We start from the raw sequence: 26670 nt of genomic DNA on the forward strand, positions 1-26670 counted from the left end.
TGCCCCAATGTTATGTACGTGGGAGAAACTGGACAAACTCTGCGCAAACGTATGAATGGACACAGGCACACTATTAATGATACCAAATCTGGGCTCCCAGTTGCTACACACTTTCGGTCCAACGGACACAGCATGGATGATCTTCGTGTCACTGCCCTGAAGGGCGGCTTCAAAACGTCAAATGATCGATTAATAGCAGAAACAAAATTTATAAATTGTTTCAAAGCTGTGAAGAAGGGTTTGAATAAGGACAACAACTTTCTATATTGGTATGAGATTGATGATATATGAACTGTCTCAGCCACCCTAGCTGAACTTGTGAACTAGGAATTTACGATACCTCTGGGTCAATCCTAATACCAGGTCTGTGAGCAATAAAGTAAACAAGGATCCTTATCTTACCCCATTTAGATGGTCTGTTTGTATTAAGGCATCTTAATGATGTATTTATGCTTGAAAAAAATATCTGTTTTCCCTTTTGATGTTGCATGTATATAAGCTGTCTGTACCACCAGCTTGCAAACTAACAGGATGTAAACCTGACGAAGGCTGCAAGGCCGAAAGCTTGTTCATTCTTATTCATTTGTAGTTAGCCAATAAATGGTATCATCCTGATTTAAAACTTCTTAAGAAAACATGTATCCTCCTTTTATGTTATCAACTGTATAAGTAATCTGAAGAACAAAGAAATCATATATTTCACTATTTTTCCATCCCCCCAAAAAACAATGTGGGGTCACAAATCTACCCAAGAAAGGAACACATATCCCACTGTTTATAAGGTTGTTGATGGAAAAAGTCACATTATATACTGTACCTGCATGAGGTGTTGGCTATATGTTCTGAAGATAAAAATGTTATATATTTAGAAGGTACCAGCTTCTTTATTACACATTTTTTTCCAGAGAGAGGCATATTTTAACTTTCTGCTAGCCACAGCGATGTCCAAATGAATCAGTCAAACACCTACTGCTAAGATCACTATTCCAAGTTTCATTTGGAAAGCCTTAAATGGAACCTAAACTGAGAAGGATAGGGATTTTTCCTTTTAAAATAATACCAGTTGCCTGTCTCTCCTGCTGATCCTGTGTTTCCAATGCTTTCAGCCACAGCCCCTGAACAAGCATGCAGATCATGTGCTCTGACTGAAGTCAGACGGGATTAACTGCATGCTTGTTTCAGGTGTGTGATTTAGCCACTACTTCAGCTAAAGAGATCAGGACTGCCAGGGAACTGGTATTGATTAAAAGGAAACATCCATATCTCTCTCAGTTTAGGTTCCCTTTAAAGTGGACCCACATTAAAAATACAAGATTTCAGAAATAAAATCTAATTTCTAAATTATAATAATAAATAGCAGCCTTTTTTCAGCTGCATGATGGCAAATATAAAATATTTTACATTTATTGGAGGAACCCCTCCCTTCCTTTCATATTGCCGGGACAGAATTCAGCAGATTGGTGGAGTAGGAGGTGTCCGACAAAGGAGGAATTGCTAATGGCTGCCACCTGTATACTCCTAGTTATAAAAAGAGAGGGGTAAAAAGCATGCACTGAAATGCTCATAGGCTTGAAGGAGTGTTTATTTATCTTTGTATGTGTCAGAGTGATGCAACTACATATTTTAAATTAAAAAAATGTTTGGTTTAGGTCCACTTTAATATACCTTATCTATTGAAATTACTAACTTAATTGTATAGATGGTATCAGTGGCGTACCTAGGGTGCTTGACACCCGGTGCTGACTATTCCGATAGCACCCCCCCCCCCCCCAAAAAAAGTGAGCGTGCACACCGAGTGAAATGTCTATGTACTCTGTAAAGCACTGTGGAGAATAAATACATAATAATGCGCTCTTCTGAGCAAGGACAGTGGCATGACTATCAGGGGCGGACTGGCCTGGGGGGAAGGGGGGCAATCTCCCCCCGGGCTGCCTCCTGTCTCCTGTATCAGGGCCGCTCAGGGTCACGTTTCGTTTTACATCTATGTTGGTCCCGCAGTCAGCGGCCCTTTAAACTGCGGGACCTTCTTGCTCCCTGTTGTGGCTGCTGCTGTGACTGGCTGCTAGGCAGCTGAGGTCCTCCCCCCTGCCTGCAGACACAGCCAGTCAGTGAGAAGAGAAGAGGAGCATGGAGCGCTTCATTTGAAATGGCAGAGGGGCTGCTGTCCCCGTCCTGCCTGATGTCTGCACTTTCCTGCGGTGTGTGGAGTGCCAAATGTTCCCTCAGTCCCAGCCTCCTGCCGCTTGCTTGAAACACAAAAGGACAGGGACACTGGCCGACCGTGCATGCAGACTTCAGCTCCGGACACTCTTCCTGGTAAGCTGACACTTCCTCTCCTCCCCATTTGTCTCCTGTGCTTCCATCAGACTACTAGCCCTGTGCTCACATGGCTGCCCCCTCCACTTATCTCTGTCTCTCTTGTATGTGTGTAACCCTTCCACTGCTGGTGCCCTGTTAGCCAATTTAGCTTGTTGCAGCAATGGAAGTTTTCTTAAAAGTAAGCTTGAAATAAGTATAAAAAAAAAAGTTTCACTCACCTGGGGCTTCTGCCAGCCCCCTGCAGCCATGCTGAACGATCCTCCGGTCCAGCACCGCAGCTCAGTTTCATAATCGCAACTCAACTGCCACTGCGTCTGCGTGGCACTGGCCGTACGCAACCTTGTTCACATTCGCCAAACCAGGAGCATCCTGTGCAGTTGCAATATGATGTTTTCTCTACATGAATGAGAATGCGTGCGACCAGGGCTGCGCAGGTGCAGTGGCTATTGATTTGCAAGTCGGCGAGAAGGAAACGTAGCCACTGCAGGGGACTGGGGGATCGTTCCAGGACAGCGTGGGCACAGGGCAGCAGCAGGGGCCTGGCAGAAGCCCCAGGTAAGTGAAACTCTTGTTTTTTTTTTTGTTTTAAGTTATTTTAGTCTTCCTTAAAATGTACCAGAGCCATTTTAAAATAAAAGTTTTATACATACCTGGTGCTTCCTCCAGCCCCCTCCGCACCAATCGTTCACATGCCGTCATCCTCAGCCTTCTGCAGCTCTGCTACCGTAATTTCCTCCAGTAGTGGCCAGTCTGCGCAAAAGAAGTGCGCCGTCTACGTCTCTCTCCGGCAGCCGCAGACTGGCTGTGACTAGAGGAAGTTACGGGACCTGGTGCCGGCGATAGAGAAGGCTGAGGACAGCGGTGTGGGAGCGATCCAAGCGGATGCGGCTGGAGGAAGCCCCATGTATGTATAAAACTTTTATTTTAAAACGTCTCTAGTTTCCTTTATGTAAGCTTAACCTTCTACTAGCCCGCTGTAGTACTTCTGGTCCCTCTCGAAAATCCATTCAGCAACTGTTCCCTCCGAAAGCTGCATGTGCCTCCTGCATTTGCACAGTTTGTACAAATTGCTACTGCGCATGTGCCGAATATTTCCAACTATGGGAGCGCGATCGGGGAGGCATGTGGCCACGCATGTGTAATAGCCAGTAGCTGACTTAGTCTGGCAGCTTTCAGAGAGGCACAACTGCTGAATGGATCAAACTGGAAGCATACATTTGAAATCGCCGCCGGTAGACTTGGGCGCAGGATACAGCCTGTATATGGCTGATCCTGCTTCTGCACAAGTCCAGGCCACGTTCATTACTATTCCCCCTCCAGGCCACCATGGATAGTGGGGGAATGATATAATTCGACTTCCAGAGATTGCTGGAGGAGGAATTTTTGTGTTTTAAAGCAACTTGGGCTCCGTCTTCTGACAGCGCCGACGGTACTCACTGAGCGCCACTGATTCCTATAATAGTCTATGGTGGCGCTGGCTGCGCCCAAATATAGCAGCACTGAAAAGCACTGCTCTGGACTGGAATGTCAGCAAGGGGCCTGAAGGACTGCAGGGGGCTAGAAGAAGCCCCAGGTAAGTTACACTGGGCACCTTAGATTCACTTACGGTATCCTTTAAAGGGAACCTTAACCGAAGAAAAAAAAAAAAAGAGTTTAACTTACCTGGGGCTTCTACCAGCCCCCTGCAGCCGCCCTGTGCCTGCCCCATCACTGAACAATCATCTGGTCCCTAGCAGTGCCCCTCTTTCGGCCACTGCGCATGCGCAGCCCTGGCCACGCTCCCTTCCTTGGAAGTGTTCTGCGGATACGTGGTAGAGATAGTAGCTGGATAGTGTACTGGTTAAGGGTCCTGCCTTGACATGGGAGACCAGGGTTTGAATCCTGGCTAGTAAGGAGTTCAAGGCAAGACTCCCTAACACTGCAGGATGGCCTACTGAGCGCGTCCCAGTGGCTGCAGCTCTTGAGCACATTGAGTCTGACAGGAGAAAAGCGCTATACGAATGTTTCAATTACTATTATTATTATACATTTCCCGCACGATCAGGAGGTGCATGGACTGGGGCCGCACATCCAGAAGAAAAAAAAATACTGCAGGGGCCCGGAGGTTCGGTATGTCCCGGTGCGGGCACAGGGTGGCTGCAGTGGGCTGCTAGAAGCACTAGATAAGTCAAACTTTTTTTTTTTGTCTAGGATTTAAAGTAAATCTAAAACCAATGCAACACAAGAATTTATACTTACCTGTGGCTTCCTTTAGCCCCCTGTAGTCCATGGGCTCCTTCGGTGTCTGTCTGGTACTGTCCATTCTCCCACTGTTAGCCTCAGTAGTTTCGGACTACAGGGGCTAAGCCGAATGTTGGCTACTGCACATGTGCGGCCATGTGCCTCCACAATTACGCTTCTGTAGTGTGGAACATTCGGTGCATGCGGAGTAGCAATTTTTACAAACTGCGCAAGTGCAGTGTTGAGGGATCCCTCACCCTCTCCAGAGGACTTGGGCTGAGCTGCCTCTGTGCTCCATGGCCGCCTTCCCTTAAGAGTAGTACTCACATGCCCCCGATCCAGTGGTAAATCTCTCTGCTCATGCTGGGAGTAACAATGGTGACTGGGGGGACACAGTAGTCACAGGGGTTGACACAGGAGCCACAGTGGAGAGCAAAGGTGACACAGGGGGACAAAAGAGATACAGGGGAAACAGGTGCTACAGCGGGACAAGAGGCACAGGGGAAACAGAGATGGCACAGGGGACAAAAAAAAGACACAGGGACATGAGGTGACACAGAGGGGGACAAAAGAGATGGGTAACCGAGGTGACGGGTACAAAAGAGACGCAAGGGAACAGAGGTGACGCGGGGGAAAAAAGGAAAAGGGGGACAGGGGAGCAGAGGTAACACATGGGGACAAAAAAGACACAGGGAACAGAGGTAATACAGGGTACAAAAAAGGCACAGGGGAAACAGGTGACACAGAGGGGGACAAAAGAGCACAGAAATGACACTGTTCTGACTTAAGAACTGATTCAGGTTAAGAATGAACCTGCATTCCCTATCCCGTTTGTTAATCGGTGACTACCTGTATTTCACTAGCTACTTTATTATGTATGTCTTGCTAGTACTGAGTATGACCTTTATTACCATCAGAACTGCCCTAATTCTTCGTGAGTCGTGACATTCCTCAGACATTTTTGGTCTATATTGACATCAAAGCATCATGCAGTTGGCCCCGCCCACATCATTTCATGGCCACGCCCCCAGGGCCTATGGGTTGTCATTTCCCCCCAGGCCAAAAGTTCCCAGTCCTCCCCTGATGACTATGTATTCTGTAAAGTGCTGCAGAAGATGACAGTGCTATATAAATACATACTAATAATAATATGGTAGGCCACTAAACTGTGGCTATGGTAGGTCTAGATTATGAGCTCTTCTGAGGACAGTCAATGACATGACTATGTACTTTGTACAGTGCTGCAGGAGATGTCAGTGCCATATAAATACATAATAATAATATGGTAGGACATTAGACTGACTATGGTAGAATTAGATTGTAAGCTCCTCTGAGGACAGTCAGTGACATGACTATGTACCCTATAAAGTGCTGCAGGAGATGTCAGTGCTATATAAATACATAATAATAATAATATGGCAGGATATTGGAGCATGGTGGGATTAGATTGTGAGCTCCTCTGAGGACAGTCAGTGACATGACTATGTACTTGGTAAAGAGCTGCAGAAGGTGTCAGTGCTATATTAATACATAATAATATAGTAGGACATTAGACTATGACTATGGTAGGATTAGATTGTGAGCTCTTCTGAGGACAGCCAGTGACACGACTATGTACAGTTAGTTAGCATGCCCAATTAACTGGATGCACCCATCAGCAGAGAGGTGACAGATAGGGAATAGAAGGTGGCAGATAGGTGACAGCAGGGAAGGATGGCAGATGGGTGACATGAGGGGAGGGTAGTAGAGAGGGGTAAGCTGGGGAGGGTGGCATTGAGGTGACAGGAGGGGAGGGAGGGTGGTATAGAGGTGGCAGGAAAGGAGGGCGGCAGAGAGGGGGGGTTGGTAGAGAGGTGACAAGCAGGGGAGGGTGGTATAGAGGTGACAGGGGGGGGGGAGGGTGGCAGATAGGTGTCAGCAAGGCAGGGGAGGGTGGTATAAGGTTGACAGAAGGGGAGGGTGGCAGAGGGGGGGTGCAGAGGGGAGGGGAGGATGGCAGAAAGGTAACCTGTGGCAGAGAGGGGGTCAGCAAGCAAGGAAAGGGTGGCAGAGAGGTGGGAGCAGGGGAGGGTGACAGCAGGGGAGTAGAGGATGGCAGAAAGAGGTGGGAGTAGAGGATGGCAGAAAGAGGTGGAATTAGAGGAGGTGAGAGTGGAAGAGACATTTAAGCAACCTGCTTAAGCAAGTGAGGAGAAAGACTGGCAGAGAGGTGACTGGCTGCAGCCAGCTGAGGAAAGGGTCAGTCAGGGTAGGGGGTTGAGAAGTTAGGATGGAGGAGCAATAAAAGTTGAAGGGATAGTTAGAGGCTGCAGCTATAAATACTAGACATCCGAACAACTAGCTCCCTGCATTGTGGCTTCTATATGTTTTTCCCCTGCACTTAGCCTGTTGCTCATGAAAAGCATCATTGTGGGGGAGGGGGGATCCATAAGTCTGCACTAAGAGCCCCAGTGAGTCATAAATAGTTCTATGTGTGCCGTATATGTGCAGCCTTGCTGAACTTCGGGCAGCATGGAACAGCTACTGTGGGAGTGGGAGAGTTTGATCAGCTCAGCTCAGCTGCATCAACTCTTGGTGTCAGGACTCCCCTCTCCCTGCGCACTCACAAGAAGTGTGTTATTCTCCCTCACTACTGGCCTCCCCCATTTGCAGAGCGCATCTTGCAGCCTGATTTGTGTCTATCACCTGCTCGGCTGCTCCTGATGTTCCCTCCCTGTTGAATCAGTGCAGGCTGGAATGAAGAATACACCGTCCATCCTCTTCACAAGCCGCCCGCTCTGCTCTCCTGCCTTGCCTTCTCTCATTACACCTGTGTAATAACGCGACATGCAGAGAACAGGAAGTAATGAGAGCAGACGGCTGGTGGATGGATGGTGTACTCTCATTTCTGCCTGCACTGCACTGATTCAATACGAGGGTACATCAGGACCAGCCGGTCAGGTAATAGAGACTAAGCTGCCCGTGCATGGTGCAAAGGACCCTCTCCTTTGTCGAGTGGTGAGGGAAGGAGGAATGGAGTTGGCCCCTCCTCCCTGCGTTCTCACTACATTTCCCTGCAATAACTGGACTTCTGCCCGGGTGTCACCCCCTTCCCATGATGACACCCGGTGCGCCCCGCCCCCTGCACCCGCCCCTAGAGACGCCACTGGATGGTTTTGCAGCATTAATGCTACTTTTGGATGGATTGTTACTAATGGGACAGTACCCAGCTATCTCCCATGCTGTGGATTAAACAAAAAAAACAAACTCATTTTTAAAGACATATTTTTATAATGTTTCTGAGCGTCTATATACCCCGGGGTACTACATCATGTTCATTAAGTTACTATTTTCTGGCTATTGCACTGAGCATGTCCCAGACAATGGCAGCAGTGATCACCAGCACACAGCAGGCAGGGCTACTTTATAATCATATGTTTTGTTAGACAATGTTATAAACATTGCTGCAACATTAGACATGTATATAATATATAAAAACAGCTCGGGTCTTCACTATGGGGAGGATCGCACATGACATCATGACGTTGCCAACATCAAAACGCCAACATCAGGCAATCAAGGGAGCAAAAACTAGCAAGTATCTTTACTCCCTTGACTGCCTGATGAAGCAGGATAAGACCTCTGCAACGTGTTGCATTGTGGAGGACTTGAATAAATGGTAATATTGTTGAACTTAAATGAACACATTCTGTGTTTGTTCGCTGGTGAGGTAAGCCAACCACTACCTCCCTTTTTTGACAGATTTTAAATTTTTTTACCCTATTTTGATGCCTCTTTCCAAAGCTTCTTTTCATATTGCAAAGTTCACCCCTGTTGGAGGGGTGTTACCCCTTGTTGCCTGTCAACTGAGAGTGACTTCTTAAAGGAACACTATTGATTAACATGTTTTTTTCAATTAAGATAGGAAATGTTTGAGGACTGCTGCTAAGTACTGCTGTATACATTTCAATCATTATTTCTTTGTTTATGGTTATCGAATTCCTTTCACACTTTTCTGATGGCAGTCTGCTCTAATCTGATGCCAGTGTGAGCCATGAGGGGAGTGGGGAATTGTATCTGTTAACCCTGTGTGTGCAGAGAGCTCAGACAGAGACAGACAGCTTTCTCTTACAGAGAGCAGAGGATATGTATCTTATGTGCAACATAAACATTTATAATTGTGTGTGTGAAACCTGATACCAGACAGGCGTTTATCTTCATATAACTCTGCTTCAATATTACACTGTTCTTAGCATGGAAGACTGCAGAGATTCATACCTTTGCAAATGAGACTTTCCAAATTTAGCTCAAATCTACACACAATTAATTAAAGCTTTGGCCTCTGATATTTAACATGAAAAGTAGGAAAATGTTTACACAGTTACTTAGACATTATTTGTACATTGTCATTTTAAAACACTAAGGGCTCTTTCACACTAGAGGCTGCGGTAGAAAAGGCTGAAACTCTGCCTTTTGCTTAACGCCAATACATAGCGTTTTGAAAGCTTTTTCAAAGCGTTCTACAGCTCATATGAAAACGTCCTTTTTTTCCCTATAAAAATAAGTAAACAAGTCAGTTGTAAAACGCTTTGAAAATGCTTTGAAAATGCTGTAGTTGACGTTTTCCATTGACTATCATTGAAACGCCAACAGCCAACTTCGGCTGTAAACCGCTTTGAAAAAGCTCCGGGGAGCTTCAAAACGCAACGCCCAAAAAAGCTGCTTTTGGTGAAAGGTAAAATGAAAGTCTATGGACTTATTTTACCTTGGAAAACGCCAACTATGGTCTTGGCTGTAAAACGCCGAAACTAGCCTCTGGTGTGAAAGGGCCCTTAGGTATTGATAGTGTTTCTTTAATCTGAGTGGAGTCAGGTCATAATCTCACCTCCTGCCTATTACAGTGCTTGTCTTTGTGGTAACCCACGTTTGTCAACATAATCCCTTATACAACTTTCAATTCCAATACCTTAGCTAATTAACATGCTACACTATATTGGGCTCTCGGTGTCCCATTCTTTCTCCTGCTACACATTTTTTTTCCTAATGGCCTATCTGAGAATCACACCTATCATAGCCAATGAGTCAAGTCTTGGGAATCACAGTGTTTGTGTAATATCCGGGGTGCAATATTCTCCTATGTGGTAAGCTTTCTCTGTCTCTGTGTAGATCAGGGCCGCCTTCAGAAATATCTGGGCCCCAGAATGGGCAAACTAACTATTCACCCCTCCGCCTCACCGTGCCAAAACAATCTGCTGAAAAAAACACTTTAAAGGCCTGAACACACTAATGCCCTTGTGTCTGCTTTTCATTGTCTATAGCTACTGCACATATGCTGGTCTGCAGTGTGCATCTTTTATCACGCTCCCATGGCCAAGAGAGCTCTGCACATATGCACAACATTGAAACTCAATGCTCCTGGAAATGAGCGTAATCGAGGACATGCCCCACGAGTCCAGAAGTGCATGGCTTACCTAAGTTACACACTGTACCTGGCCAATACGCAAATCGAGGAAGGGGACCAGGAGGACAGCAAGAGACCAAGAGCCAATGGGGGCTGGAAGAACCCCCATGCAAGTATAACAAAAAGAACACTATTTATGTTTGACTGTTACTTGGTTATCCTTTAAAAGGAATAACAAAGTGGCACACCTTAAGGGATATCCAAGATGAAATAAAAAAAAGTTAAGCGTTACTTACACGGGACTTCTTCCAGGCCCTAGAAGTCTATCAGTTCCAGCACTGCAGTTTGGTCACCTTCCACGGTGACGCTCTCCTGTCCATAACATTGCTGACACAAGCTAGGTTGCTGGCTTATGCGCTTCTTGCATTCATGCTCCTGTGGCTAGGAGCATTCTGCACTTGGGTCGGCGATGTTATGGACATAACAGTGGAACCTTGGAGGGTGGCCAAACTGCAACACTGGAACTGATAAAACTTCTAGTGGGTGGAAGAATCCTAAGCAGGGCTGCATTTGTGGGCAGGCCACCTAAGCAGGTGCCTAGGCCGATAGGAGTGCTGGGGTGCTGTTACTGTCTGTATCATAACGCAAAATGCATGCAACGATTACGTTTTCAGCCTGCTGTCCGTTTGCTGCCCGACCGAAGTCTGTCTTCTGCCCGCTGTCCGTCCGCAGAAAGTCCTTCTGCCACCTGCTGGAAGTCCATCCACTGCCCAGCTGCCGTCCCTGTACTGTGACCCCCCCCCCCCCCCCTCGCCCACTGTGTGGCATCAGACCGCAGATCAGTGTGCTGGCCTGTGCTCCATACTCACAGTGAGGATGAGAAAGCAAGAGGTGCCGTGTATTCAGGATGCGGCATTGCCGCTCACTTCCTGTATTGTATTTGAACTAGTATTCGTCACTGCACTGTGCACGGAACCTCTTACCCTCTTCTCATCACTGTGAGCATGGAGCATCGGCCAGCACACTGATCTGAGGTCTGATGCTGGGCAGTTGGTGAGGGCCGAGGTGGAGTGGCAGACTGAGAGGAGGAGAGCAGGTGAGCTGTGCCACTGCTCAGATCATGGGTGGCTGAGGCACAAAGGAGGCTCCCTACACTGGCGGGGGACTCACCTGGCTACCTAAACTGGAGGGAGCAGAAAGGGGGTTCCCTATACTGGAGGGGGATTCACCTGGCTACCTAAACTGGAGGGGGCAGAAAGGGGGCTACCTATTCTGGGGGGGGGGGGGGGTCACCTGGCTACCTAAACTGGAGGGGGCTGAAAGGGGGCTACCTATACTGGAAGTGAGTAGTCTGACTGCTTATAATAAAGGGGGAGGTGGCATCAAGCTACCTAATACTGATATTTAGGGGCACATGGCTACTTAATTATGTTATTTTGAAGCAACTTGTGGTTTCCTTAATTTATCTTGAAGTAACTGACTATTAATACTTTTGTCTAGATTCTAGAGGCATGTGACTGTTTAATTTTACCTTGATGCTTGTGACTACTTAAAGTGTATCGGAGACGTTATTACTAGCAGCATTCATACTTACCTGGGGCTCCCTCGCCATTCTCCCAGGTCCCTCCATTGTCCCATTGAAAGCTGAAAATTGGCCAGTCACGCATGTGGGGGCTGGGAGTGCGATGGGATGCACGCATGCGCAGTGGAGTGTGGCTGGCCAAATTACTGAAGCTTACCATGGGATAATGGAGTGGCTAGGGAGGACAGCGAGGGAGCCCTCAGCCTGCATGAGGCTGGAGGAAGCCCCAGATAAGTATGAATGCTGCTAGCAGTAATGTCTCAAGTTTCCTTTAAAATTTTTATTTGGAGGCATGTGACTACTTAATTCTTTTATCTAGGGAAATGTCACTACTTATTTATTTTTTGTTTATCTTTGGCACCTAGCCACTGATTTTTTTTTATGTGGAGGCATGTGACTTCTTGATTATTTTATGCAGAGGCATGTGACTGCTACATTCCTGTATTTATAGGTGTAATTGTTTTATTTGAAAACATGTGACTACTTAATTTAATTTTTCATCACACGGCTACTTAATTCTTGTATCTAGGGAGGGAGGCTATAGCTTCTTAATTTTTGTATTCAGGGGGTATACTGACTATTTAATTCTGTAATCTGTCTGAACCCACCTGCGCTTGCTCGAGAAGTGCATATTAATTGTGTGTGTGAAGTTGGCTATGATGCTGTTGGCCAGGGGCGGCTGATGATAGTGGACCTTGGGCGGCAAAGAGTGCAAATCTGGCCCTGATCCCCAGGTAAGTAAAGCTGAACTTTTTATTTCACCTCGGATATACTTTAAATAAGCAGTGTCCATCCTTGTAGTCCATAATGCTGGACATGGACTGCGTCTTTCATTCCCCTACCCACGGCTCCGTTCAGCTACAATTTGGAGCGAACTAACCCAAGTAAGAAGTCTTTGTCCCGCATTGCGCAATTCAGCCTCTCATGTATTGCTGCCAGCAGCTGTGAATGCGCACTTAATGCTCAGGAGGCTGCTGGGTGCGCAGCCACAACCTTTTGTATAAACTACTCATGTGCATTATGCAAATGGCCCGAACTGTGCATGCGCGACAGACTTGTTCCAGTTTGAACGCCCTGACCCTCTAGCCCAGACCAAATTGCAGTTAAATGGAGCCCCGGGGGGATGACAGAGAATGCTGTCTGCAGAGAGTATTTTGGACAAAAGTATGGATACGACTTAATTACAGGCACCAAGGATTTTAAAGATTTTAAAGAGATCAGCTAGAAGGGGTGACTAATATAACAACATACGAGCCATATAATAGAGATTCCTAAAGGTAGGCTCTGCTAGTACTGTTCTAGCAATCAAAAAACAGGCTCTTGAAGAGGAGCTCCGGCAGCAGAAGGGGTCTGTGCAGTATCCTGAAGGGATCTGTACTAGAAGTAGCAATCACAGTACAGGCTCTTGAAGTATATATTTGGCAGTTCGGGATAAGAGAAATCATTCTATAAAACAGCACAGACCCTTGAAAAGTGACAGTGAAGTGGTAAAATAAGTACTGACCAGATGAATCTCTGCTCTCTTTGGAAAGTGTTCCACACTACTCCTCTCAGGAACACTTTAATGTGGGATTCTGGCTCCTTCACTGTACAGACAGGATCCCACATGTAGACAAATGCAGGAGGGAAAGCAGAGCCCTAGCCTGTCACTTTGCTGTCTATTCTCCCGGGTGTTGTGCTGTGTAGAGCCTCAGCGTCTGATTGGAGCTGGGGGCAGGGCACTGTAGTGTAAACAACACAAGACCCTGATGCACACTGAATAGGGACTGTCTACAAAACTTTGTATGATTCCTTATCAGTGGCTAAGCAGATACAGTCATTAGAATAACTGTGTGTGAGAGCAGAAAGTTTTTCTCTCTGCATCCTTAGTTGTTATGCTATTTGGATAGGGAAAAGAACCCCCCCCCGGACTGCAGATGAGTTACAGCCTTTCTAGACACCTCTGCACTCCAGGGGGTTTCAGGAAGGTCTGTATGTCAGACGAAAGGTAGTGCTGCTATTGAATGACATTCATTCAGAATCTACATTATACCAGCAAGCATCAACCTCAGAACTTGCATCTCTAGTTTAGTGTCTGATAAGTGCCTTCATGTGTTTCATGGTAGGACCCCCCTGGCGGGGCCCCAGAATCCCCTGGGCCCCATACATCCCCCCTCCAACTGATGGTCTATCGGCAGTCCTGGTGCCGATGTCCTCTAAGTGCTCACATTTTCCATACAGTTCAAAAACTACTAGTAGGATAACTGGGTTTCCTAAGTTACTGGGGCTTGAATGTTACCTGAACATAAGTTTGTTAACCTCAGTGAGGAACAGTTGACTGTGGCTTTGTGAAGTTGTCTGTATAAAGTGGCAGAAAATGTGACACTACTATCCTATATAATAAAACTCCTGTGTCCCTGCTGCTTCCAGACCTGCCAGTTTGCTGTTTGAGAACCTCATTGCATTGTGGAAAATAACAGCTAATTCCAACTGCCAAGCAAGCAACATCTCCCTGTGTGTATATACTTTGGACAGTGGTGGGGGGATGGGCAAGCAGGACGCCTATGTGTGCGCATTGCGGGTGGTAGCGGCTGTGGCCTAGCGCCCGTTTTTTAACAGGCAGGCCTTTTTACTAGTACTGTATAAATGCATAATAATAATATTGGTAAGAATAATAATGATAGTCATCATAACAGTATACAGCCAGGATTACAAACAGTAGTCGGGACAAAGGCATGTTTGTAAACCAAGGTAAAAAGACTGCACGGAATGTTCATCTGTTTTAAGTCACACACCTGTGAACAATACACCTTTCACATATGTTTTTTTTTCTTCAGCTAAGGCCAAGTGCACATAAACAAGCCAGTGTCTATACAATATAAGCATTGCATCAGGCTATATGCACACATTAGACCTTGGTTTATGTGTCTGGCACAGGATGCTCAGAGCAATGCTTGGAATTCATCTTAGAAGAACATTCCGCTGAAAAGAATCCTTTTGTTGTCAAGGTTCCTTTTAGGTCAAGAATCTGTTTAATATTCCAATCATATGAGAATGATTTAAGAAGAAAAAAGATCTTTACTTGCTCAGTCTCAGGTAACATCAGTATTTTCAGCCATTTTTTCCAGAAGATAGCAAGTTTTTATCTGTGCAGTTTAAATATTTACTATTATGAAGCTAGTTATTTTTAGCAGGAAAACATTCAGGCTGCTTTCAAATTGGGACGTTACAGGTGCACGTTAGAGCAGCCTGTAACGCAGCCCAACTCACAGCACTGAAAAATCAATGGGCTGTTCACAATGCCCATGTTGCGTTACAGTGTAACGCTGGACGTTATTTGAAAGAGCAGCATGCTGAGCGTTCTATGCGGCTTTAGCCGCGTTAGACTGTTTGCACATGCTCATTATTGTGTGTTGTTTTTTTTAATTGTAAGCAGGAAAGGTGGAGGGGAGAGTCCGCTATTGTTAGCCACATGGCTAATTAATATTCACTGCACTGCAGTGTGGTGATGGGAAGTTCGGCTCGATTCATTGAATCGATTCATTGAAACGAGCCGGACTTCCTATTGTTACTGTTCAGAATCGATTCATTGTAAAGAGCCGGACTTCCCATTACTAGGTTCAGTCCTGCTGCTCTGCCTCTGAATTGATTCTGAACAGTAGAGATAGGAAGTCCGGCTCTTTTCAATGAATCGATTCAGAGGCCTTAATGTTTAGGTAATACCTGACAATGAAAATAGTCACAGACAAAAAGGAGAATTAGATAGTGTAAGACATTGAAAATATAAGTGCCAGCATAGGGGAGAATATTATACAATTCACAGCAAGATTACAAAGAAAACTTGCCTTTCAAATATATCAGCGACAAAACTATTTTAATTGCACATACCGTAGCTGTTCCTGTTTAATCACTTTAACAATACTGTGCTAACTTAAAGACAAGTGCAATATATGCATGATAATATTCTAGAGGCAGACACACAGAGATACTTAATGGTGAAAATGAACAAAAAAGTGCCTTATTTACACCCAGTGATCAATGGAGACTTTATAGTGCACTGTACAGACAAATAGTGTTCCCCTCATGTAACAGTCCACATTTTTGCTCCACATATTTACATAAAAGCTAGAACACATGCACCCTAATAAAAAAATATTTACTAAAAACAAATAAAAAAGGAGGAACACCCTTGATCACTGCTACACCGTGCTTAAGGATGCGTACAAGGCCACTCCATGGGCTGCCCTTGGCAACTCTGACCACTGCCTCATCCACCTGCTCCCCACCTACAGAAGGCAGCTTACGACCGTTAAACCAGCCCTGAGGACTGTCAAGAAATGGACAGAAGAGGCGAAGCAGCAACTCCAGGCCTGTTTCGAATGCACCGACTGGTCAGCCCTGGAGTCACCCTGTCTGGAGGAATGGGACGGCAACGTTACATCCTACATCAGCTTCTGCGAGGAGTCATGCATCCCAACGAAGACCTTCAAAGTCTTCCCAAACAGCAAGCCTTGGTTCAACGGCAATCTACACCGGCTCCGGAAAATCAAGACGGAAGCTCACAAATCTGGTACCCCTGAAGAATTCAGAGAGGCCAGGAACACACTTAACCGCGAAATCAAGGTAGCGAAGAGGAACTATTCACACAAGCTGCGTCTCAGTCTCCAGTCTAACAATCCACGCGACGTCTGGAAAGGCCTGAGGGCAGCCACTAACCTAAGACCTCCCCCTCAGCACACAAAACCTAGCCCTGACCTTGCTGAGAAACTCAACGTGTTCTATTGCAGATTCGAGAAGGAACCCTCCTCACTTTGGACACTAGCAAACCCACCAAGGGGGTCACCAGTCTCAGCTCTGGTACTGGTCCTGGAAGCAGACGTCCTGAAACACCTCCGGAGGCTCAACCCCAGGAAGGCCTCGGGCCCAGACGGAGTGTCATCAAACTGCCTGAGAACCTGCGCAACCCAGCTCGCTCCTGTCCTCACCTGCCTTTTCAGCAAATCACTGATGGAGGGTGTAGTACCTGCCTGCTTTAAAAAATCCACAATCATTCCGGTCCCCAAGAAGCCGGGGATCTGTGATCTCAACAACTACATGCCTGTAGCCCTTACTCCCACCATCATGAAGATCCTGGAAAGACTGGTCCTCTCTCACCTTAAGCGATCCACTGACTCCCTCCTGGATCCACTTCAATTTGCCTACAGGGCAAACAGGTCCATCGAGGACGCCATCAACATTGCGTTGACATACATCATGGAACACATCGATAGACCTGACTCCTATGCCAGGATCCTCTTCCTTGACTTCAGCTCGGCCTTCAATACAATTTGCCCTAACATCCTATACGACAACCTGATACAACTTGGTCTCGACCTCACTCTGTGCTCCTGGATCAAGGACTTCCTCACAAACAGGACGCAATTGGTGAAGCTTGGCAACTGCTCATCACAGGAAAGAACCACACACACAGGCGCCCTGCAAGGGTGCATTCTGTCCCCAATCCAGTTTTCCCTTTATACAAACAGGTGCACATCAGCGGACAATTCAGTCAAGGTTATAAAATTTGCAGACGATACCACCATTCTTGGCCTTATTGGCAGCGACGGCAAACAGGCATACCGGAACGAGATTGAGCGTATCTGCAATTGGTGCAAGGACAACCAGCTTGTACTCAACGCAGCAAATACAGTTGAACTGATAGTGGATTTCAGAAGGCGTCCTCCCACACTCAACCCAGTCTCCATTGAAGGCACCGACGTCTCCAGGGTGTCCAGTGTCCACTTTCTAGGTGCCACTATTACCAATGACTTAAAGTGGGCCGAGAACACCTCCAAAGGCCAGAAGGCGGCCCAGCAGAGGTTGTTCCTCCTGAGGCAGCTGAGGAAATTTGGGATGCCGCGGGAATTGATGACAGCTTTTTACACTGCCACCATTGAGTCCATTCTTTGCTCCTCCATTATCGTCTGGTACGCAGGCGCTACCATGAGCGACAGACTCAAGCTTCAGAGAGTAATCAATGCCGCGGAAAGAATAATTGGGTCACCCCTACCACCTCTGGACCTCCTACACACCTCCAGACTGTGGTTGAGAACAAATAAAATACGGAATGACCCCTCCCACCCCGGCAGTCGCTACTTTGACCCCCTGCCATTGGGTCACCGCTACAGATCTATCCCGACCAAGACACCAGACACTTAAACACTTTCTTTCCCCAAGCCGTCCGCCTGCTAAACTCAAATTACCACCCTCACTAAACACGCTAGTCTTGCACTGCTGCCAAACTATGTTGTAACCTCTTTAATTACGCTCGTTATGTTGTATTCTCTCTGCTTCCTAGACTATTGTTAACTCTTGCATTTTACTCTATACTCTGTCTGCGTAAATGCCTTCTTTATCTGTATAACAGACCTTCCATGCCGTGTGTACCACAAAAAATTCCGGGTGCGATGCCTGTCGTACTCGGCGAATAAATTGATTCTGATTCTGATAAATTGATTCTGATTCTGATTCTGAGTGTAAGTTTTGGCTTATCTGCTAAGTCAATGTAGTAGATGAGATGCTGATGATTTCATGTTGACCTCCTGAATGAAATCATAATTAGTGAACTGATCCAAAATCTATGTCTTCAGGATCATAAAAAATATCCACTACCATCTAGCGTTTAAGCTCACAATGGCAGGGACTTCATTTAGTGTTTTTTTTTTTTATCATATCCACAGTGCCTTGAGGTATACACAAGCCTAACAACACAGGCATCCATCAGTACCCATGTTTACAAAATGAGACTTGGGGCCAAATGGTGTAAAATACACAAACAGCCATATTTAGGAATTTTGCTACTCAAGCAACCTTCAGATAATCTTATCCATCCCAATATAGCACTATGGGCTCGATTCACAAAGCGGTGCTAACCCAGTTAGAGACTTTAGGCGTGATAACCATTGCACCACGCTGGTGAAAAGCCAGTTTAGGCATGATAAGTTTAGGCGTGATAAGTTTAGGCATGATAAGTTTAGATAAGTTTAGATCGCGCGCAAAGTCCCGCACGCAAAGCAGCGCCATTAAACTCTATGCGAAGTGCACCAGACTTTGCTAGCGCAAAACTTTTGATCAGCTGTGCACTGAGGTGCTAACCCAGTTGGTGCCTAAACTTATCATGCCTAAACTTATCACACCTAAACTTATCATGCCTAAACTGAGTTTTAGGCGTGATAAAGGGCTTTTCACCAGCGTGCTAACTGTTAGCACCGCTTTGTGAATCAGGCCCTATGACTATACTAGAATAAATGTTAATATTGCCATTTAAAGCCAATGAGTACCGATTTAAAAAAAAAAAAGTCAGATACTCACCAAAGGGAGGTTTTGGAAGTCTTCGGGAGCACTCGGGCTCCCGAAGACGGGCCGCTCCATACTGCGCATGTGGGAGCGCCCTCGCGCGGGTCTATGACGCACTCGCACGTGCGCAATATGGAGCGGCTCCTCTTCGGGAGCCCGAGTGCTCCCGAAGACTTCCGAAGTCCCCCGCAGTGGGGGATTTGAACGGTGGAGCCTGAGGGCACCGGGAGAGGAGAGGGAAGGCTCATTAGGAACGAGCCTTCCCTCTCCTTAGGTGAGTATCTGACTTTTTAATTTTTAAATCGGTAACCATTCATTTTAAAGCATGATTGTCAGCCACAAAATCAAATTCCATTTACTCCCTGCTCTGTGTATATTATGCAGCCTGGGGCCTTATCCTGCATTGCAAGCACTCCAAAGTTTAGTAAAAAAAAAACAAATAAATTGGTCATGATACACAGTGGGTTCGCAACCGGAAACCCTAAGCTAGCTAACGGGTAGATATATTTTAGGTAACCCTCCAGGACAGGTGAACTACGAGATTTGACCCCTCCCAGGAAACAGGAAACATCCACTTGGACTCTCTATAAGTTTAGATCCACCGCAGGTGTCCAGCAGTATGTATACAAGAAACCCTGAACATGGTCTACACACTAGACTAACCTATTATACATTGCATTTAATACACCTACAGTGGAGGAAATAATTATTTGACCCCTCACTGATTTTGTAAGTTTGTCCAATGACAAAGAAATGAAAAGTCTCAGAACAGTATCATTTCAATGGTAGGTTTATTTTAACAGTGGCAGATAGCACATCAAAAGGAAAATCGAAAAAATAACCTTAAATAAAAGATAGCAACTGATTTGCATTTCATTGAGTGAAATAAGTTTTTGAACCCTCTAACAATAAAAGACTTAATATTTAGTGGAAAAACCCGTGTTTGCAAGCACAGAGGCCAAACGTTTCTTGTAATTGATGACCAAGTTTGCACACATTTTAGGAGGAATGTTGGTCCACTCCTCTTTGCAGATCATCTCTAAAACCCTAAGGTTTCGAGGCTGTCTCTGTGCAACTCTGAGCTTGAGCTCCCTCCATAGGTTTTCTATTGGATTAAGGTCCGGAGACTGACTAGGCCACTCCATGACCTTAATGTGCTTCTTCTTGAGCCACTCCTTTGTTGCCTTTGCTGTATGTTTTGGGTCATTGTCATGCTGGAACACCCATCCACGACCCATTTTCAGTTTCCTGGCAGAGGGAAGGAGGTTGTCGTTCAGGATTTCACGATACATTGCTCCGTCCATTTTCCCGTTAATGCGATTAAGTTGTCCTGTGCCCTTAGCAGAAAAACACCCCCAAAGCAAAAATGTTTCCACCCCCATGCTTGACGGTGGGGACGGTGTTTTGGGGGTCATAGGCAGCATTTTTCTTCCTCCAAACACAGCGAGTTGAGTTAATGCCAAAGAGCTCTATTTTGGTCTCATCAGACCACAGCACCTTCTCCCAGTCACTCACAGAATCATTCAGGTGTTCATTGGCAAACTTCAGATGGGCCTACACATGTGCCTTCTTGAGCAGGGGGACCTTGCGAGCCCTGCAGGATTTTAATCCATTGCGGTGTAATGTGTTTCCAATGGTTTTCTTGGTGACTGTGGTCCCTGCTAATTTGAGGTCATTCACTAACTCCTCCCGTGTAGTTCTAGGATGCTTTTTCACCTTTCTCAGAAGCATTGACACCCCACGAGGTGAGATCTTGCGTGGAGCCCCAGAGCGAGGTTGATTGATGGTCATTTTGTGCTCCTTCCATTTTCGAACAATCGCACCAACAGTTGTCACCTTCTCTCCCAGCTTCTTGCTAATGGTTTTGTAGCCCATTCCAGCCTTGTGCAGGTCTACAATTTTGTCTCTGACATCCTTGGACAGCTCTTTGGTCTTTCCCATGTTGGAGAGTTTGGAGTGATTGATTGAATGATTCTGTGGACAGGTGTCTTTTATACAGGTGACTAGTTAAGACAGGTGTCCTTAATGAGGGTGACTAATTGAGTAGAAGTGTCTAACCACTCTGTGGGAGCCAGAACTCTTAATGGTTGGTAGGGGTTCAAAAACTTATTTCACTCAATGAAATGCAAATCAGTTGCTATCTTTTACTTAAGGTTATTTTTTCGATTTTCCTTTTGATGTGCTATCTGCCACTGTTAAAATAAACCTACCATTAAAATGATACTGTTCTGAGACTTTTCATTTCTTTGTCATTGGACAAACTTACAAAATCAGTGAGGGGTCAAATAATTATTTCCTCCACTGTATATACATATACAATTAACTTTTAAGAATGGGTGGGTTCCCAACCTGTTCTGGAGGGTTACTTAAAATATATCTACCCATTAGCTAGCTTAGGGTTTTTCCAGTAACCCTCCAGGACAGGTGAACTACGAGATGATGAGCGAGTAATAAAAATCACCAACCTTAGGGCGGGCTGACTGCTTGCAGGACTTTTCTTCCAAATTCCTGATCACTTGCAGTCATCCGGTCCAATTTGTAGTGACGCATGAATGTATTGATATTCTTCCATGTCGCAGCTTTACATATCTCCAATGGAGAAACTCCAGCTCTGAAGACCCAGGTCGTAGCCGTTGCCCTAGTAGAATGAGCTTTTACTTCACCAGGAATTTCTAAATTCATGCTTTTATAAGCCTCTACTATACACAGATTAATCCATCTAGCAATAGTCTTCTTTGAAGCTTTTTGGCCTATCATTTTGCCTGAAGAATTAACAAATAAGCTTTCTGATTTTCTGATATCTTTTACTTTCTTCAGATATTCAATCAGATTTTTTCTCATGTCTAACGTACTCCATTTTTCTTTTTTTTCATTCAAAGGATTCATGTAAAAGGAAGGTAATATAGTTTCTTGACATCTGTAAAATCGATCTCCCACTTTTGGTAGAAATTCTTCACTAGTTCTGAGTACAACCCTATCATATATTGCAGTGATTCCCAACCTTTTCCGGCCCGTGGAACACTTTCTGACCATATTTTTCTCCGGGGAATGGCGGGGGGCGCGCGGGTGTTTGCGTGACCTAGTGGACAGTGCCGTGTGTAGCAGGCTATGGGGGGGGGGGGGGGGGCTGGGGTTCTGCGGCTGCATAGCTAGCATAGTTGCCCCAGTATAGGGAGTTTAGTTGCCCCAGTATGGTTAGTATAGTTACCCCAGTATAGTGCCCCAGTATAGCTAGTATAGTGCCCAGATAGCTAGTATGGTACCCAGTATAGCTAGTATAGTGCCCAGCATACCTAGCATAGTGCCCAGCATAGCTAGCATAGGTAGGTAGTGCCCAATATAGCTAGTATAGTTGCCCCCAGTGTAGCTAGTTTAGTTGCCCCCAGTATAGCTAGTTTAGTTGCCCCCAGTATAGCTAGTTTAGTTGCCCCCAGTAAAGCTAGTTTAGTTGCCCCCAGTAAAGCTAGTTTAGTTGCCCCCAGTAAAGCTAGTTTAGTTGCCCCCAGTATAGATGCCCAGGAGGGGGGGAAGCAGCGCTAGAAGCAGGGGCAGTGGAGGCAGCGGTGGGGAGGGGGGGAAATATCCCCCCCCTCCCTCACCTGGGACCCCTCCTTCTGCCTCTCTCCCCCTCCATTTAGTGGTGGCAAGTGCAGGGCGGCTCGGCGGCGGGGAGACATGCGCAGACTTACCACTTCTGCGTTCCAAGCGCCGGCAGCGTCATGTCGTCAGATCTCCGCCTTCAATGCCGCCCACTGCTCTTCCGCTAAACAGGAAGCACAGTGGGCGGCATTGAAGGCGGAGATCTGACGACATGACGCTGCCGGCGCTTGGAACGCAGAAGTGGTAAGTCTGCGCATGTCTCCCCGCCGCCGAGCCGCCCTGCACTTGCCACCGCTAAATGGAGGGGGAGAGAGGCAGAAGGAGGGGTCCCAGGTGAGGGAGGGGGGGGGATATTTCCCCCCTCCCCACCGCTGCCTCCACTGCCCCTCCTTCTAGCGCTGCTTCCCCCCTCCAGCGTACTGGACGGCACACCTGGCACCATGCCGCGGCACACTAGTGTGCCGCGGCACAGCGGTTGGGAATCACTGTTATATTGTACAGAACGGTTCTCTGCATGACAAAGCCTCCAGTTCAATTATGCGCCTTGCAGACGTTATGGCTATAAAAAAACATTTTTAATGTTACCAGCCTTAAGTCTAAGTTTTCTAATGGAACAAAAGGAGAACCGGTTAATGCTTTCAGTACCGTCAATAAATCCCATTTAGGAAATGGTTTCACTCGAACTGGCCTTTTCCACTCGACCGATTTCAAAAATCTAACATCCAAAGGATGATTAGCCAACTGCTTATCCAAAAAAAAACAAAACGATAACGCCTAAATCTGAACCCTAATTGTGCTTAGGGCTAGGCCATTATCAACACCGTTTTGTAAGAACTCCAAAACTGTACCTATTTCAGAAGACAAACTTAGACTGCTGTAACCACTGGTTATAAGTTTTACAATATTTTCCGTAAATTTTACGGGTATTTAATTTTCGACTATCTAATAGAGTTTCTATCACTCTATTTGACAGTCCCTTCGCCCTGAGGATAGACCTCTCACTAACCAAGCCGATAGATTCCAGTTTATCACTTGTAGAATATTCTCCCCTTGAATTGTAATTAGGTTGTCCATCATTGGTAACAGTACTGGTCCTGCAATCTTCATTTTCAACAACAGCGGAAACCATGATCGTGTGTCCCTATTCGGTGCAACTAGTATGACCGTAGTCTCTGAATTCAGAGGCAATATGTTCAGAGGAAGAAATGCGTATGCAAGTCTAAACTCCCACTTCTGTGCTAGAGCATCTACCGCCACCAGATGATACCACGCATTTAGTGAGAAAAACATCTTGTTCTTCGTATTCCCTCTGTTTGCGAACAAATCTACCTCTGGTATTCCCCAGATTTGAGTTAGCCATCGGAATACTTCTATATTCAAAGTCCACTCTACATTTGACGTTTGAGTTCGACTGAGGAAGTCTGCTACAGCTTCTAATGTTAAATTCAGCAACTTTAACAATTTTGTTCCCCCTTGTCGGTTCGTGTAAGCTACCACTGTAGCATTGTCCGTTCTCAGCTGCACATGATGATTGTTTAGTAAATGCATCGCTGCGATTATTGAAAGGTTGGCTAACGCTGCAGCTCTGGTGGTCAATCTAATCGATTCAGAAGCTGCACCAATTATAAAATGAATAGCTTTAAACATCACCATAAAGGAGTTTAAGATTATCTCTTTACTTGACCCAATTTTAATGTGCCTTTCAACCTGCCGCATCCACAAATTTAAGGTACGAGCAACCACCGTAGTAGCAGCAGCAGGCCGAAAATTTGCACCAATAGCTGTCCAAGTTTTCTTTAAAGCAAACTCTGCTTTTTTTATCAGAAGGCTCTTTCATATTACCAATATCCTCAAAAGCTAATTCATTTTCATGATTAACTTGAGAGAAAGCCGCATCCAGCTTAGGACACTTGTCCCAGTGTTTGCTGTCCTCCTCTGAAAAAGGAAACCTGCGTTTAAATACTCTGGACAAAAAAACTTTTCTATCTGGATTTTTCCATTGATTGTTAATCATGTTCTTTGTAGAAGTATGCACAGGGAATACAAGTATTTTATCTCCTTCCATTCCTGCATACAATTCATAATGCACAGAAGTCGGTTGAGGCTTATCAGTTTTCAAATCTAATGCATCATATATAGCTTTCAACAACTCTTCAGTTTCACTAGATGCAACTTTAAATCTTGTAGGTTTATCAGAATTTAACTCTGCATCCTCCTTCTTCTCCTCCTCCTCAGAACCCGATATATCATCCATCTCTATTTCTTCTGGTTCAGAATCAGACAAAACCTGTCTATTAGACTTAGCCGTAGCTTTTTTATGCACAGTAACTGGTTCATCAGATACTTTACTAGCTGTTTCTTCTGATATAGACACAGGAACATCATTAGTAACTGCAGGATTTGTAACTACAACTGCTGGTACTGAAATAGTAGCTTCAACATTAACTGAAATAGGAGCCTCATCGTGAACCACATTAACCACACGTGCTTGAGTAACTGATACAGCCATTGCTTCTCTGAAAGCCTTAATAGATTCAGCCATTTCCCTCCTCATTGCATTCATTAGCCTCCCTAGCGGTAACCCTGAGTCAGGCTCGGGAAGGAAATCCGCAGCTCTGATCAGTAATCCCAAATTGCATCCATCAGAGGTGTGGAATGTGCAGAGCTGCTGCAGATCTATTAAACGATATGATTTGTAGGGTCTGAAAGCTTGCGAAAAAATTGTAAAGCTTTTGGAAAAAGAATCTGGAAATAATCATACCGCCAGGGAAAAGTGTTGTGGGGGTGTCTTGGCACCCTATAGGAAAAGGTACAGGAGACAAAAGCGGGAGCCCAGTAGTGCAATATGTCAGTAATTAAAGTTGAGGAATAATAGAGTGAAATACTACTCACAAAAGTGGGTTGCATAGGGCAACCGACCGCAAGAAGCAGGTGGAGATGATTAACCCGACTCCACTCGGGGTGGTCCCTCAATGGACCTCGATATGGTCGCTCTCTTGACGAAAAAGGGAACAGATGGCTACCGTGGTGGTAACCACGGATATTCTGTTACCACCCCTCGTACAGGCTGTGTACGGGGGTATACTATGCATATTGGAAGAAAGAGGCGCCCTGGTTGGATAAAAGCTTCTAAAAACAGTTTAAAACAAAAAGAAGATGAGGTGTCTTACCTCAATGACGAAATCCTTGTAATAAACAAAAGATTTTTAATTTAGCACAGGCAACGCGTTTCGCGGGTCTGAGCCCGCTTCCTCAGGCCAATCAAAGTGCCAAATGACAAGTGTCGATTAGCATAGGGAGGCTCCCTATGCTGATCGACACTTGTCATTTGGCACTTTGATTGGCCTGAGGAAGTGGGCTCAGACCCGCGAAACGCGTTGCCTGTGCTAAATTAAAAATCTTTCGTTTATTACAAGGATTTCGTCATTAAGGTAAGACACCTCATCTTCTTTTTGTTTTAAACTGTCTTTAGAAGCTTTTATCCAGCCAGGGCGCCTCTTTCTTCCAATATACCGCCAGGGAGGTTATTTATATAAAGTGGCAGACTCCTGGTTCAACACTGTAATTATGCATGCCTGACAAAGTTTTAGTTCATGTATGTGGCATTTTAGCATTACAAGTAGGGCAATGTTTGGACCTGGGCCTTTCAGTTTTATCAGCAGCATTACTCTGAAACAAACAGACGAAAAAACCCCAGTCAAACAAACCACCTTTGTTAAACATAATCACATCCATTGCCCCCAACAGTGAAGGCTAGCTGTAACCATTACACCAAACCAGCATTTATCTCACCGCTCCTGCATCTTGGTTGGTTGTATCTGTCTCAGGTTTGTCGGCCTTAGTGTCCTTTTTGGCCTCCTGCCTCGCAATGCTAGCCTCCTGAGCGGCGTCCATCTCTCACAGTCTCAGAATAGTGAGAGTGAACGCCGAGACGCTGGAGCTCTTCAATCCCGGCGGGTGGAAGTGACGTCACGGCAGCGCCGGAAGTGTCGCCATCTTGGTTGAGGGAAACCATGCGCACAGCCTCTGCCTACCCCTCCGTTTCCCTCAGCGTCCACCAACCGCGCCAGCAGCATCTGCCAAAAGAGCGTCTTCGTTATAGCCTGCCGCCATCGACCATCAGCCATATGCGTGTGAGGGAGGTAAGCCGCTGGTCACATCTACTACTGTCTTGCTACCCACATAGTTATGCCCAGCAGCATGCCCAAAGGCCCTAGCCACCCAGGCTCTCCAGGACTCGGACACCTACAGAGAG

The 26670-nt window shown here is 45.8% G+C and overlaps 1 protein-coding gene across 1 annotated transcript in view; it reads right to left on the reverse strand.

The window, feature by feature from the left end:
- Window positions 1–26242, reverse strand: part of LOC137524772 (partitioning defective 3 homolog B-like) — a 546555-nt gene extending 520313 nt beyond the window's left edge. The window contains exon 1 of the mRNA XM_068245010.1: window positions 26208–26242. Coding sequence (XP_068101111.1) covers window positions 26208–26218 — 11 coding nt within the window. The 5' untranslated portion in view covers window positions 26219–26242. The remainder of the gene's footprint in view (window positions 1–26207) is intronic.
- Between the last annotated feature and the right edge of the window lie 428 nt (window positions 26243–26670).

Source organism: Hyperolius riggenbachi, chromosome 7 (assembly GCF_040937935.1).
Source record: "Hyperolius riggenbachi isolate aHypRig1 chromosome 7, aHypRig1.pri, whole genome shotgun sequence".
NCBI lineage: Eukaryota > Metazoa > Chordata > Amphibia > Anura > Hyperoliidae > Hyperolius > Hyperolius riggenbachi.